General features: G+C 46.7%; 5 protein-coding genes across 5 annotated transcripts; 2 read left to right on the top strand and 3 right to left on the bottom strand.

The window, feature by feature from the left end:
• The first annotated feature begins 11 nt into the window (after nucleotides 1-11).
• F5891DRAFT_337942 (uncharacterized protein) lies at nucleotides 12-1,144 on the top strand. Its single transcript, XM_041371405.1, has 3 exons — nucleotides 12-400; nucleotides 454-658; nucleotides 716-1,144. The coding sequence occupies exons 1-3, from the start codon at nucleotides 140-142 to the stop codon at nucleotides 1,060-1,062; spliced, it is 813 nt and encodes a 270-aa protein (XP_041225628.1). The 5' UTR covers nucleotides 12-139; the 3' UTR covers nucleotides 1,063-1,144.
• F5891DRAFT_337939 (histone acetyltransferases subunit 3-domain-containing protein) lies at nucleotides 1,066-3,688 on the bottom strand. The gene is made up of 6 exons (XM_041371404.1): nucleotides 3,213-3,688; nucleotides 2,833-2,965; nucleotides 2,705-2,772; nucleotides 2,559-2,653; nucleotides 1,874-2,509; nucleotides 1,066-1,819 (listed from the first exon to the last, which is right to left on the bottom strand). Exons 1-6 carry the CDS (start codon nucleotides 3,469-3,471, stop codon nucleotides 1,226-1,228), a joined length of 1,785 nt encoding a protein of 594 aa, XP_041225627.1. The 5' UTR covers nucleotides 3,472-3,688; the 3' UTR covers nucleotides 1,066-1,225.
• F5891DRAFT_1035759 (Mg transporter) lies at nucleotides 3,658-5,675 on the top strand. The gene is made up of 7 exons (XM_041361815.1): nucleotides 3,658-4,093; nucleotides 4,144-4,212; nucleotides 4,260-4,621; nucleotides 4,670-4,779; nucleotides 4,835-5,146; nucleotides 5,197-5,432; nucleotides 5,483-5,675. Exons 1-7 carry the CDS (start codon nucleotides 3,812-3,814, stop codon nucleotides 5,651-5,653), a joined length of 1,542 nt encoding a protein of 513 aa, XP_041225626.1. The 5' UTR covers nucleotides 3,658-3,811; the 3' UTR covers nucleotides 5,654-5,675.
• Nucleotides 5,676-6,844: 1,169 nt separating this feature from the next.
• F5891DRAFT_337920 (uncharacterized protein) lies at nucleotides 6,845-8,712 on the bottom strand. The gene is made up of 15 exons (XM_041371403.1): nucleotides 8,525-8,712; nucleotides 8,433-8,465; nucleotides 8,361-8,380; nucleotides 8,301-8,312; nucleotides 8,202-8,240; nucleotides 8,111-8,153; nucleotides 8,021-8,053; nucleotides 7,897-7,926; nucleotides 7,815-7,841; nucleotides 7,727-7,765; nucleotides 7,582-7,674; nucleotides 7,468-7,534; nucleotides 7,268-7,414; nucleotides 6,993-7,206; nucleotides 6,845-6,938 (listed from the first exon to the last, which is right to left on the bottom strand). The coding sequence occupies exons 1-14, from the start codon at nucleotides 8,604-8,606 to the stop codon at nucleotides 7,026-7,028; spliced, it is 846 nt and encodes a 281-aa protein (XP_041225625.1). The 5' UTR covers nucleotides 8,607-8,712; the 3' UTR covers nucleotides 6,845-6,938; nucleotides 6,993-7,025.
• Nucleotides 8,713-9,884: 1,172 nt separating this feature from the next.
• On the bottom strand, nucleotides 9,885-11,573 carry F5891DRAFT_1189138 (uncharacterized protein; the record flags this gene model as incomplete). The annotated part of the gene is made up of 15 exons (XM_041367108.1): nucleotides 9,885-9,942; nucleotides 9,993-10,163; nucleotides 10,225-10,371; nucleotides 10,424-10,490; nucleotides 10,538-10,630; nucleotides 10,679-10,717; nucleotides 10,767-10,793; nucleotides 10,849-10,928; nucleotides 10,975-11,005; nucleotides 11,078-11,120; nucleotides 11,169-11,207; nucleotides 11,261-11,272; nucleotides 11,323-11,342; nucleotides 11,395-11,427; nucleotides 11,486-11,573. 15 exons carry the CDS (start codon nucleotides 11,571-11,573, stop codon nucleotides 9,885-9,887), a joined length of 948 nt encoding a protein of 315 aa, XP_041225624.1.
• Between the last annotated feature and the right edge of the window lie 990 nt (nucleotides 11,574-12,563).

Below are 12,563 nucleotides of genomic sequence, written 5' to 3'. Positions count from 1 at the left end.
CGGGCACCTTTCTCACCGTCACGGTTTGGTCATTGACACGGTGGTCTATAACATAACATACATAAAGACCCAGTAACGAGCTTTTCCTTTCTATTTGGTTTGCCTATAGGTTACAGGAGACCAGCCCGCAGTTTAAAACATGTCATCTCCAGAACCAGCGCAAACAGCACCCAAAGCCTCAAAAAACAAAATCAAAGAGACTTCAAAGAAAAAGTCAAAATCGCAGCTAGTCACTGTCACCGATCATGGAAAAAACGAAGGAGAGAACCCGCACTGGGCTTACAAACCTCCGCCTGGTTATAAGTCATTCGACCATGCATTCGAGACCGAGACTTTTGACTGGGACTCCGTTCAGAAGGATGATGATCTAGAAATATGGCTAATACGGGTTCCAGACTCAGTAAGTATCCGTCAGAATGCATGGTTGCTGGCCTTATGACATGCTTGTGACAGGTCAACCCCAAAAATCTTGACGGATTGGAGATTGATGCGCCCTCGTCCTCACGGAGCGGTCAGGTCGGTAGCTTGACGCGAAAGAGCGCTGTATATGATATATGGTCGATGGGTGACGATGAGGCGGATTTCGCTGGAGCAGAGGAACTGAGAGGACTGTCGTGTTTACTTCCTAGAAAAAGAAAAAAGGGCAGGCTATACATAGGCAAGTTATTTATTCTGTGAAGCTATATGAATGATTTATTGAACATTCCATGATTAGCACCAAAAGAGATTACACGTCATTTCGTTGTTTCAGCCCAGCCATCAAGAGCGACCCCTCCGGAGTACCCATCCATTCTGCACCAAAATCCTCCTCGCCCCTCATATCCAAAAGAATTACTCAAGCATCATTTCGTGCCGTATGGAGCCAAACTTTCAATAAACAGCGATCATGCGAGTATGGACGATGATGGCCAAGCGGAGGGCGGTGATACTGGTCTTAGCTTTGGAGGGTCACTCCGCAAGACAAAGGAGTCCAAGGTAAAGGAGTCGAAGAGTGGTAAACGTAAAGTTGAGGGAGAGACACTTCGTAAGATAACAGTCAAAAAACCCAAAATAGCGAAATAGGATGAATATTGAGGTTGTAATCGTGTCTTAGGTGTAATGCTTCTGGATAGTACAGGAGTAATTAAACGCGCATGTAATGTGAAAAGGCAGTGTACAAGAAACTGTGTAATCAACGGAGAGAATAAGATAGATTACGATAGGCAAAGCTCTACTGTCTCCTATGTCATCCGACATCCATCTCATCTCCATTCCCTTGGGTAGTCCGTTGATCTGATGCAGTACTACGTGGATGTAACGACCGAGCCAGATCGTGGCGGATAGCATCCTCAAGCCCTTCATAAATGCTCCGTCCCGGAAGGCCCCATATTCGACCAGGACACTCCCTCTCCTTCTCATCAAAAACCCCCCCGACGCTTGCTACCCACTGCCGCCGGGTCTCTACGAGTTGCTGCAAATGATCTGGCACCACAAGATGAAGATCATCATCCGGACCGAGTCCAAGTGCTGCAGGTGAAGGTTTAGGCGCGCTGGCACCAGAAGTGGTCCCGTTCACTGTCCCGTTGACCTCCGATATTTTCTTTTTCTTTTTATTCAGCTTCGGCTCATCTTTCTTCTGAACTTTCGAGTAGGCGCTCGTGATGCTTTTATCAAGGGCGGAACGGAGGTCCAGATATTCTTGATAACCGAGCCGATCACGAGCAATAGCAGCAAGACGTTCTTTCCTGGCCTTGTTCATGGCCACCACGGTCCGTAATTGACGCTGAGCATGCCTGAGAGCTGTGGCAATTGGGTCGTCTACTTTCGTCGAAAAATCAGGCTACAACAGGGCTATGAGTGAAACACCCGTCATGAAACCAGTAAGTATACTTACCGGCTCATGGAGTAACCCATGAAACCGCATCGTGTCCTGAACCCTCTCCTCCAAATCAACTACATTAACTTTCTCCCGCTTCGCAGCTGCAGCACCAGTTCCGCCTGGCCTGCCCTCCATAGCGTCCTCGGCCGCCTTGACGCCCTTCCACACTGTCGAATCTGGCATTGGCAAAAGGGCACTCATCAATCGCTCAGTCAAGGGCCCGTGACTGCGCTCCTCCGTTAACAGGTCCGCCTCCATCAGGGTCGATGGGTCCCATTTCGGTGCTGACGTCGAGCTCTCACCCAATCGACCAGACGAAAAGCCAGGTAATGGCCCACCATACATGGCCATATCGGTATCCTCCCATACTTCCAAATAATGCCTGCCCAATTTTGGTATCACATAAGGCTCGACTTCATCCGCAGTAAACTCAAGAAAACCAACGTCCTCCTCTTTAATCCCTCGGATCCAAGGCTCAATGCTTGTATAGAAGGTATTGACGGGAGTCTGTGCTGGCGGTTTGAGCTTACTGAAATCTTCGGTGACATCCGTTGCATTACTAGGACCGGCAACGGGCGCGGGGGGTATCGGAGGACGGGCGGGTAGTAGTACTGTGGAGGGCGGAAGTGTGAAGTCGGGTGCGAATGAAGACTAGGACGCCAATGAAGCGACAGAGTGCAACAGAATGCAGATAAAATACCTTCACGTGATTTGCCACAAATCCCAGTGACTTCGATGTTTTGAGAGGGACACTGAGAGAAGGGCCTGGCAAGGTCTTCACAGCGCGGCCGGAATCTGTACGAAGAATCTGAATCACGGTCTCTATGGATGGTCTCTGTAGATTACCCTGCTCGAGGTCACTATCTTCCTCTCGTTTACGTTTCTTCTTTTTTTTCTTGATATCGTCCGGTATTCTAATAAAGATTTTGAAAAATGGTGAGACTGTGCATTCGGAGCTTCGTCTTTGGACTTACGATCTTCGAGGGTCCAGTGATGCCCTAGAAGAGGGAGGGAAGGAAGAAACTGGTATCGATGGTGCTCGAGCCCTTACAGAGCCATTGACAGAGGGAGAAAGGTCACGTTCGTCCCCATCCAAAGCTGGAGTAACTACAACAACGTCATTGTCATTGTGGCGAGACCATGGCAGATTGAGAGGATATTCGTGAAGTAATAATATGAGCATGGCGTCCATCAGATCGAACAGGATACCAAGAGAATTTGACGTCCGGTATATGTACAGATTTGGGGAATTTTTCGACCGTCGATTGAGTAGTGAAAAAGTGTGGACCGGGGAAGAGAGATTAAGATTCATGAGCCAGAACTAAGCCAAGACAGATAAAACGGAATAACATACAAGGGCGTTCACGCTTCACCTTCTCTACCGCCTTTGCCTTGCCTTTCTCTTTCTCCTTGATTCGCCTCATAGATTCCTCGATAGTCTTCAAGTCATCTCCGGCCTTCTTGAAGCGTTCCAATGACTTCTGCCGAAGTGATTTAAGCTCTTCCTGCAGCCTTTCAAGGTCATCTGTCGAGGGGACAGTCTCCGAAGGACTCTTAAAAAGGGGAGAGCACGTCGGGGTAGGTGGACGATAGGAATACAGTTTGGACGACATAGCAGCGCTTCCGACGAGTTCGGTGGCTACTAGGCACGTCAGGATTTGGCAACCAAAACCACAGGACAAATCCAGTGACCGGTTACTGCAGTCTTGCGCGTAACCGATGCAGAGCAGAAGATACTCTGTATGCCAGATTAGTGACGAGCAAGTAGGTGAGAACCAGACCTTGCTAAGGTTTAAACGCTGACACCTTCAATACCAAGCGTTTTGTCGTTGTTTACATAAGCTCTTTTCCCACGTGATCCACGATCGTCACTTTCAGCAAACCTCGAGACTTGCTTGACCACACAAGCCTTCTTTTGTTCTGTTTCTGGATTGACTGGGACTCGCCAAAACTATGCAAGAGGACCCCAGAAATGAAACAGAATCATTTCTACAACACGTCGACGACAAAGGCAACGACAACGTGGAATTAGACACCTTACAGGACATCCTGGTCACACCCCATGCACGCTACAGGACGGCCGAGTATGATTCGCAGGACTTTGACGACGATGTAGAGCATATAGGCGATGGCAGCGACGCTCTATTGGGCTCGGGTGGAAGAACCAGGGGAAACGAGCGAATACCGTCTGGCACAGGAAGGGTTTGGCCACAAGTTGGTAGCATTGTTGTCGAAGTACGTGGATAGAACTTGCAGAGAAGAAATCCCTCTGATTGCTTAAAAAGTGTGCACCCACGCTTCTTATGACTACCATAAGCCTCCTATTCACCGGGGAACTCCTTGACCGTGTATCAGTGAGTACATGTAGTGACGTCTAAGGTCTCGATTTAATTATTTCTAGCGTTGGCGGGCAATGAGCACCATCGATGAGCTGATAATGATCATTCCTGTTGTCTTAAACCTCAAAGGCAACTTAGAAATGAATCTTTCTGCTAGAATGGGAACTGCGGCTAATATGGGCGAGCTAGACGACAAGAGCGCACAACGCAAGATTGTGGGTGGCAATCTGGCACTATTACAAGTGCAAGCGACTGTCGTCGCATTCATTGCAGCTTGTGTCGCGATGCTCCTCGGTCTTTTGGTCCCAGAGCTATCTTCGGGTCCTGTAGACCCTTTTCCACAGAACAGCACCCTATCGCTAACTGCTAGGTTGCCTCGGCCGCCACCGCCCCTAGGTGGGAAACCGAAGTCTGGTTTGATCGAGTATGTGCGGTTTTCATATTGAGCGCGTGGTAGTTAATCTCGTGGCAGATTCACGATGGTGGCCTCTTCAGCTATGATGTCCGCATGTCTGTCAAGCATTGTCCTCGGTTCCTTCATGTGTTTTCTTGTTATCATATGTCGACGATATGGGCGTGACCCAGGAAAGTGATGCTGGGCTTGTATTCAACACGTACGCTAAAACTTCTACACTTTCAGATAATATTGCGCCCCCCATAGCATCGTGCCTCGGAGACTTGGTCACACTCAGCCTTCTTGGTGTCATTTCCTCCATACTCATCAACGTCGTCAATACTCCCATTCCTCTCATTTGTGTCATACTCACTATTCTCTCCGCCACGGTATGCGTGTTCCTGGTGAGGCGTAACAACAGCGTCAAGGATCTGATCTACCAGGGCTGGGTTCCACTCTTTGGTGCAATGGTAATTTCTTGCGCTACTGGTATTGTGCTCGATATGTTTGCCTCTCGTTATCAAGGATTCCCTCTTCTTGCCATCGTTATCAGTGGTGAGTTGAGCGAATCTTACAGTTTATATCGTTATAACGCAAGAGAACAGGGCTTCCTGGCAGCGTTGGGTCTATATTTGTTTCCCGACTCTCGACTGCTCTTCATGCAGCATCTGCGAACGCATGCCTGCACAAAAGCGAACCTTCCCCAAAACTTGTCATGGTTACGTTGACTGTCATTACAATTCCCATAGAGATCTTGTTCCTCTGTACTCTACGCGCGTTTGGGTGGTTGAAATTACCCATCATATTTGCGGTATTATCAGTATTATTTTTTTGTTGTGCAGTGAGTTCCAGGTCCGCCTTGCACTGATCGTTTACTGAAGTTCACAACAGGTCTTCACCTCATTAGTTGTAGCTCGATGGTTGACCAATTTCTTGTGGTCGAAAGGTCTTGACCCTGATACATACGCTCTGCCCATCCACTCTGCCCTGATGGACCTGATAGGGCAATTACTCCTTGTATTGTGCTTCGAGATCATCTCACTTTTGGGCATGAACTTATAAATCCAAATATTGCAAATACCATACAAAAGATCTCAACTAATATGATGCACACATTGACCCCCCTCCACCCACCGGAAGCCATTCGTACTCTGAATACGATCCGTCTGTCCTCACGGTGTGAACATTGTTGAAAGCACCAGATATCATCTTCCATGGATGCAGTACGAACATTTTCCTGTGGTTATCTGCAGGTCAAATCACACACCAGCCCACAGACCTTCAAGGATGAAATGACCATTGGTTTGTGGCACAAGACCTGCGTTTTGAACAACAGAATCGCAACTCAAATTCTTAGTGAGAACATAACTCAAAGAGACAAAAAGGGGAAAGGTGAGGCTTGTCAGGATGCTGGTGTCAGCATCATAGTAGTATGTTATGTCTTACCAATTTCATTGTTGCTACCTGGCCGACACTCAACCTGAGCGACCTTGATGGAAGCCTCCTCAGGCGGGGGGCCGCCGGCCGCTCTGTAAATCCATAAACATGCTCTTTACACTACTTCAACCATTGAAGTTGATTGAAGCAACGCAAATACCGTGCGTGAACGACGCTCGTATGTGCATGAAAGAGTGAACGTGACAGATCTAGAGCCTCAGATAAAGGAGGATGGAGGTATAGGTAGAAAGATGGTGGGGAATCCTAGCGGAGTTGGAAACCTAGCTCGCCCTTTTTGCTGTCGCGATTAATTTTATAACAATATTTACTGGTAGTTCCTCACATAATTTTTGATCGGACCAAACTGTTGTGCAGGTTCACTGATAAACATATGATCTCCCCGAGCCAGACCTTTAGAAGAAGGGAAACAGTCGTTCCGTCCAATAAAAGTGGTGACAGAAATTGTGGGTACGTTTAGTTGAAGTGTACTAGTACATGTTGCCGCGGCTACGCTTGCACTTGCAGAACAGCCGATGGGACGCTTGTAGAATCTCTGTGATGGTGCATATTGATCAGCCAGTTCTCTTGGTGCTTTACAGTGACAGAATCCCTGCAGGATACTCCTGTCACACCCGAGCGGGCTACAAGACGGCCAAATACGATTCGCACGACATTGACGACGATATATAGCATGAGAGCGATGGTAGCAGCGCTCTATTGGGTTCAGGTGGAAGAACCAAGGGATCTGAACGGATACCTTCTGGAAGTGTTATTTAGGCACGAACTTATAAAAAAACCATATAGTACAAAGTCCCATACACCCGACTGATATCATTCAAACGATGATGCATCCGCCTGCTCGGAACCCTTCGTCCTCACGAATGTAAGCTCCATATCCTCGTGGTGTACTCTGAGCACCATGTCATTGTCAAATAACTTCGTCGGATGTACACGAAAAACAGACCTCGACGTGTCTTTCACAAATTGCAGGGAAGGTTTAGCTTCCGAAACCTATCGTCCAAGTTGACTGCTCGTCGTGTGCAAAGTTGTACATGTTGATGAGGAGACGGTTCGCCGATACAGGTGGGACAACTGAAATCGTGATCGCGCCAAGTTGATAATACACAGAAGGACCAAATTTGCCTAGCAATGTGCTAAACAGATATATCAAAAAGTTGCTGGAAACAACGAGGGAGCACTTCGATCAGAACTGGCCCGCTACATTACATATATTCTCACCAAAGAAAATAAAGGACCGAGTCTCGTGCAAAGGTACGCATAAGACGGGCACCAGACCAGGTCTTGTCCGGTACCTGGAAATAGTGTTGAAGAGATTTGTGGCCTGCCAACACGACAAGAACAAGTTCCAAGCCCATCATGGGTACCCTGAAGAGGATAATGAGGTGAGGGTTACGATGATATTTCATGAACGTAAGTACCAAAAGAGATATAACCACTCCATAGATCCAAGCAAACAGCATGCGCCAAAGATCTGAGCTTCGTGATCTAAACTTTGGTCAGTGTGCATACTCAAGAATATTGACGAAACTGACCCTTCTCATACAAGTATACAACCACTGCCATCACCATCATAGTGCTGAAGATCGTGATGAACAGCATCGACACAGGAACGACGATTCTTTTGTCTGAATGTCATTCAGGTGTGAACCGGAAGTAAATATTTGCATTACCACGTACCATATGCGTACAGCGCATATATTCGATGTTGGAGAATCACTTGGGCTTTGATGAGTACATCATACTTTATATGGCTTGGAAACCTTACTTTGAATATTCGCTACCAGCAACAATGCTAAGGCGTGTCAGAGTTGAGTAGACTGGTGCCTGTGGACGAGCATGCTACATACCGATGACGGCAAAGAACGCATTTACAGAACCTGATGTTCAATGAAGGAGAGATATCGGCTGAGAATTTTGAAGCTTACATCTGTTCTGAATGAGCATCGACAAAAGAGAGCGATGAGATAACGCACATAGCATCGGTTGGTGCGACGTCAAACGTTACTGCATCTCAGTAATGAGCATCGATACACTGGAACCGAACTTCGGCGCACAACTCACAGAATGTCATTAAGATAGCTGTTCCAAGCGCGAAGTATCGATTCTGGGGGGCGTCAAGGTAAAAACACCTGACCTATGCACTCATTCTCACCACGAAAAACAGAACTTTTGCAAGCGTCCATCTGGTGTTCTGCAAGAAATCCTGGTCACCTTGCTAGCCAACATGCTATACTTGAGCAGATCGTCGTACCCATAATTTAACCTGTCACCATTGAGCTCTAACAGCTTGAAAATCGATCAATGTGCTTACCTCTTGAGGAAAAGTTAGGACTAGTATTCCTGTCAACGATACCGAATAACAGCACAAAGAGGGCCTGCTCACCAAGGTCCCACGTAAGGAGCGTCAAAGCAGCAACTGCACGTCATTTGAATGATAGGTCACATCGATTTCAGGAAAGACGTGGCCGGGCTCACTGCTGATGTATTTGATTTTTGGAGCTGTCACTTGGTATAGGTCCAGACCTTGGATTTCCTCTGGGGTGATAGTGGTCGACATGGGTGCACGTGGTATCACCTGGAGAAAAGAGGGGGCAGGATTCGGGGGTCTAAAAGCAGTTATTAAATAGTAGTTTCATAGATGAACCTGAAAGTGCCGATGCGGCCTTGGAGACCGAGAAGTCTGCACAGGCAGTAAATGCGGCTCGAAATCTTCTCATTGACGGCCTATCGGCAACCTCGTTCTATGTATCACTTCTGAATCTTACATGATTTATGTAAATCATTGTGAATTTGTGATTAAAATCTTTGTATGATGGGGATCAGTTCGAAATCTTTACATAATTAGCTGATATGAACTCCTCACCTGACGCCATGATTGAAGCGAACATGATATCATCTGCGAACTTCGATGATTGACACTGGTTCGACATTGTCCACTAACCAGAGGTAGTGTGATGACGTTCATCATGTAAGGCGTTGGCTTCATAACTCATAATTTAGAGTCGCAAGACATGCCGGAGCTACTTCCTCCAAAATAATGTATGGGCGCCTAGGCAGCAAAAAAAGCTTAACCAATGGCAGATAGGTCGGCTGACAAGCATCAGACAAGGAGATAGCTAGAATAGTACTAGAAGATGCCGTCTGCGTCAGTGCTAGATGAATCAACATAATTGGTAACGAAGGAGAAAAATAAATTCGAATTCGTACATTCAATGATGCCAATAGCATCCATATTGAATCATCGCCGCAATCTGCGGCTGTCTCTAAGTCCTTGGTACTACTAGTCTCCACAACATTGTTGTAACTAGTAGATAAGGCCTAGGCTGTGATACACTGGCAGCATCCTGATAATCACTGTGCGCAGTGTTGACCATCAGTAGAATAAATAGACACTCACACGTGAATTGTTGATAGAAGGAGCTGCTATTGTCCGAATCGGTGTTCCCCTACACGCCCCTTCTTTCTAGACACGGGTGGTTGGTTTATAGCGTCCGGGCGGTGGTGATAATAGATTGCCAAGCAAACATAAGTTTCCAAACGAGCAAATCTTAGAAGCTTAACTTTCAAGGGGAGAATTACGACAGTCCACGGTGGCATGTGGCTTGCATTATGTGACGAGCTGCAGTTGCCGGGATCAAGCACACTTGAAGAACAGTGGCTTCACTGAAGAAGGAAAACATGTATTGTCAGTTTCCAGGTCAAAGCCTCATCTGCGCAAAAGATGAAGTCCCCTAGAGCATCCGACATAACACAAATTAGCTTCCCTCCTCAAGACAAGCATTCTGGTCATAGCCAGCTATATGAGCTTGACAGTATTATAGATACCATTACGCGACTACACCTCGAGCGAACTTCCCATACTCATGGGTACGAGCTCTACGTTGTAGTGTACTCTGACCATCATGTCAAATACATTGGCGAAAGATGATTGCGAAAGACAGACCTCTTTCTATCTATCTCTTCTTCCTCGGTGTGTACTGAGTTGTACATATTGATGAGGAGACGATTCGCCGACACAGGTGGGATAATTGTGATCGTGATCGCGCCAAGTTGATAATACTCAACAGGACCGAATTTTCCCAGCAAGGTACTGAATAGGTATACTAAAAAGTTACTGGAAACAGCAAAGTGGTACTTGGATCAGCATCGGCCCGCCACGTTGCACGAGCTCTCACCAGAGGAAATAAAGAATCGAGTCTCGCGCAAAGGCACGCATAAGACGTGCACCAGACCAGTTCTTGTCTGGTACCTGGAAATAGTGCTGAAGGGATTTGTAGCCTGCTAACAGGACAAGGACAAAGTCCAAGCCCATCATTGGTACCCTGTAGTGGAGAATGAGGAGCAGGTCGCAAAGGCAGTCCACAGTGTAAGTACCAGAAAAGATACAGCCAATCCACAGATCCAAGTATAGCGCATGCGCCAAAGATCTGAGCTTCGTGATCTAAACTTTGATTAGTGCACATACTCGGTAAGATTGATGAAGCTCACTCTTCTCATACTGGTATATGATTACTGCCATCACCATCATGCCACTGAAGACCGCGACGAACAATGCTGACACAGGGAGGACAATTCTTTTATCTGCATATCATCCAGGTATCAACTGGAAGGATTTCCATTGCTACGCACCATAGGCGTACAACGCGTATAATCGAAGTTGGAGAATCACTACAACTTTGATGAGTACGTGGTACGTCAGATGGCTCAAACAGTTTACTTTCAATGTTGGCCACTAGTAACAAAGCTGGGAATTGTCAGACTAAAGGCGATTGAAGCTGATCGACGGGCAAGCTACATACCGATAACAGCAAAGAGGGTATTTGCAGAGCCTGACATTTCTATGAGGGAGGTTAGGGGATAAAAGTGTCTGAGCTTACATCTGTTTCGAATTAGTATCAATAAGAGTGAGTGGTGAGATAACGCACGTGGCCAATGTGGGTGTAACGTCGAATGTCACTGTATTATATTTCAGCAATGAGCGTCTATCGTAACACGCGTATGTCAACGAAATTTCGGTGCACAACTCACAAAATGTTATTAGGATAGCTGTCCCAAGCGCAAAGTATCGATTCTGAGAAGGATAAGGCAGAGCACTCGACCGATATAGACGTTATCTCACCACAAAAAATAGAACTTTTGCAGGCGTCCACTTGGCGTTCTGCAAGTAGTCCCCGTCATTTGCTAACCAGCATTCCCCCTAACTTGACGTACCCATAGTCTATACTGCCACTGCTGAGCCTCCGCAATAATTTAGGTCCGGCTGAACAACTTACCTCGTGTGGAAAAGTAAGGACTGGTATCTCTGTCAGCGGTCCAGAATAAACTCATAAAGAAAGCTCACTCACTCAGGTCCCAGGCAAATAGGGTCAAAGCAGCAACTACACGATGTCCGAATGGTAGGTAAGCATACCAGTCTCGGAAAACAAAAGGGCCTACTGCTAATATATTTGATATTTGGGGCTGTCATAAGGTCCAAGTCCAAAGCTTGGATTTCTTCTGGAGTGATTGTAGTTGTGTTCGACATGGGCAGGTGTGGAATCCTGTCTGTTACTGAAAGAGTGGGTGGGGGCCAAGGATTAACCTGCACAGTATTAAATAGTGCCACTGATAGCAGTCTCACAAATGAAACTGCCGCTACCGATGGCCCTGAATGAATAGGCGGTGCGGATATCAACCTCGTTACTCCGTGTTTCATATCCTTTCGCACATATGTGGGAAGAAACCTAGACATAGTCTGTCAGAATGGGCGACTCCTGTGTATCGAATATCGACTCAACTTGTACAAGCTCGCAATGTCCTTGTCATCATGCAAAGGAGATTGGCCCATTTGAAGAATCTACATAGGCGATAAGAAACATAAATTGAATGCTGATTGCTTCAGCCCCTAAATTATATGTACACGAAACTCAGCTGACCACGGGAAAGTGTCGCTTCCTCTGAACTTTTTCGTGCTTGAAACTTGTTCTAAACATTATTTCCGAGTCCCATACCGAACAGGAATGCGGTGGGTACGTGACTCGGTGTCGTGGGTGCACTGATGTTCATCATCGCCTCAAGGTGGCCCGTCCAGTGTCTGGGCCTATACTTGGCAGAAGGTCCAAACTGTTGTCATCAATAACTTATGAGAATAGTCGCACATACATGTACATCTGGTCCCGAACATGATGCCGGGAGTAATGGGAACCAACTGTTCCGTAGTGTAGGCACATAGGAACAACCAGAGCTCCGCAACTATGGAAGTCGGACTTCGGGATGGTTGTACTAAAGGAATAAAAATTCGTTCAGTAAGGAACATACGGACGCCACAGTTCTTCGCCAGGCTAGTGACTTTGGCTGCTCCTGGAGGTTCAAGAAGTGACAGGTCAGAAGATTGTATAATCTCATCTGCCAATAAATGATGAGCTAGGCCCTTGAAACAAGTTGTGTGGTCTAATTAGAAATGTGATCAGTTTCCATGCACAACGTGAAGAGCGTGTAGTCTTCATTCACTGAAGAATGTAAACGAAGTTCGTTC

The sequence above is a fragment of the Suillus fuscotomentosus genome, assembly GCF_016647785.1.
Source record: "Suillus fuscotomentosus strain FC203 chromosome Unknown F5891scaffold_29, whole genome shotgun sequence".
Classification (NCBI taxonomy): Eukaryota; Fungi; Basidiomycota; class Agaricomycetes; order Boletales; family Suillaceae; genus Suillus; species Suillus fuscotomentosus.
The sequence above is the reverse complement of the archived record's forward strand: the minus strand, read 5'-3'. Positions and strand labels throughout refer to the sequence as shown.

Bases quoted from the DNA above. Each gene is read 5' to 3' on its own strand.
- F5891DRAFT_337942 (XM_041371405.1), top strand. From the start codon at position 140: ATGTCATCTCCAGAACCAGCGCAAACAGCACCCAAAGCCTCAAAAAAC. The intron at 401-453 runs GTAAGTATCCGT...TGCTTGTGACAG, and splicing joins TAATACGGGTTCCAGACTCA to GTCAACCCCAAAAATCTTGA. The intron at 659-715 runs GCAAGTTATTTA...TTCCATGATTAG, and splicing joins AAAGGGCAGGCTATACATAG to CACCAAAAGAGATTACACGT.
- F5891DRAFT_337920 (XM_041371403.1), bottom strand. From the start codon at position 8,606: ATGTCGACCACTATCACCCCAGAGGAAATCCAAGGTCTGGACCTATAC. The intron at 8,381-8,432 runs GTGAGCAGGCCC...CAGGAATACTAG, and splicing joins GCTCCTTACGTGGGACCTTG to TCCTAACTTTTCCTCAAGAG. The intron at 7,842-7,896 runs GTATGTAGCATG...GACACGCCTTAG, and splicing joins TGCGTTCTTTGCCGTCATCG to CATTGTTGCTGGTAGCGAAT.
- F5891DRAFT_1035759 (XM_041361815.1), top strand. From the start codon at position 3,812: ATGCAAGAGGACCCCAGAAATGAAACAGAATCATTTCTACAACACGTC. The intron at 4,213-4,259 runs GTGAGTACATGT...AATTATTTCTAG, and splicing joins AACTCCTTGACCGTGTATCA to CGTTGGCGGGCAATGAGCAC. The intron at 4,780-4,834 runs CAGGAAAGTGAT...CTTCTACACTTT, and splicing joins TCGACGATATGGGCGTGACC to CAGATAATATTGCGCCCCCC.
- F5891DRAFT_337939 (XM_041371404.1), bottom strand. From the start codon at position 3,471: ATGTCGTCCAAACTGTATTCCTATCGTCCACCTACCCCGACGTGCTCT. The intron at 2,654-2,704 runs GTAATCTACAGA...TTCTTCGTACAG, and splicing joins AGATAGTGACCTCGAGCAGG to ATTCCGGCCGCGCTGTGAAG. The intron at 1,820-1,873 runs GTAAGTATACTT...GCCCTGTTGTAG, and splicing joins ATGGGTTACTCCATGAGCCG to CCTGATTTTTCGACGAAAGT.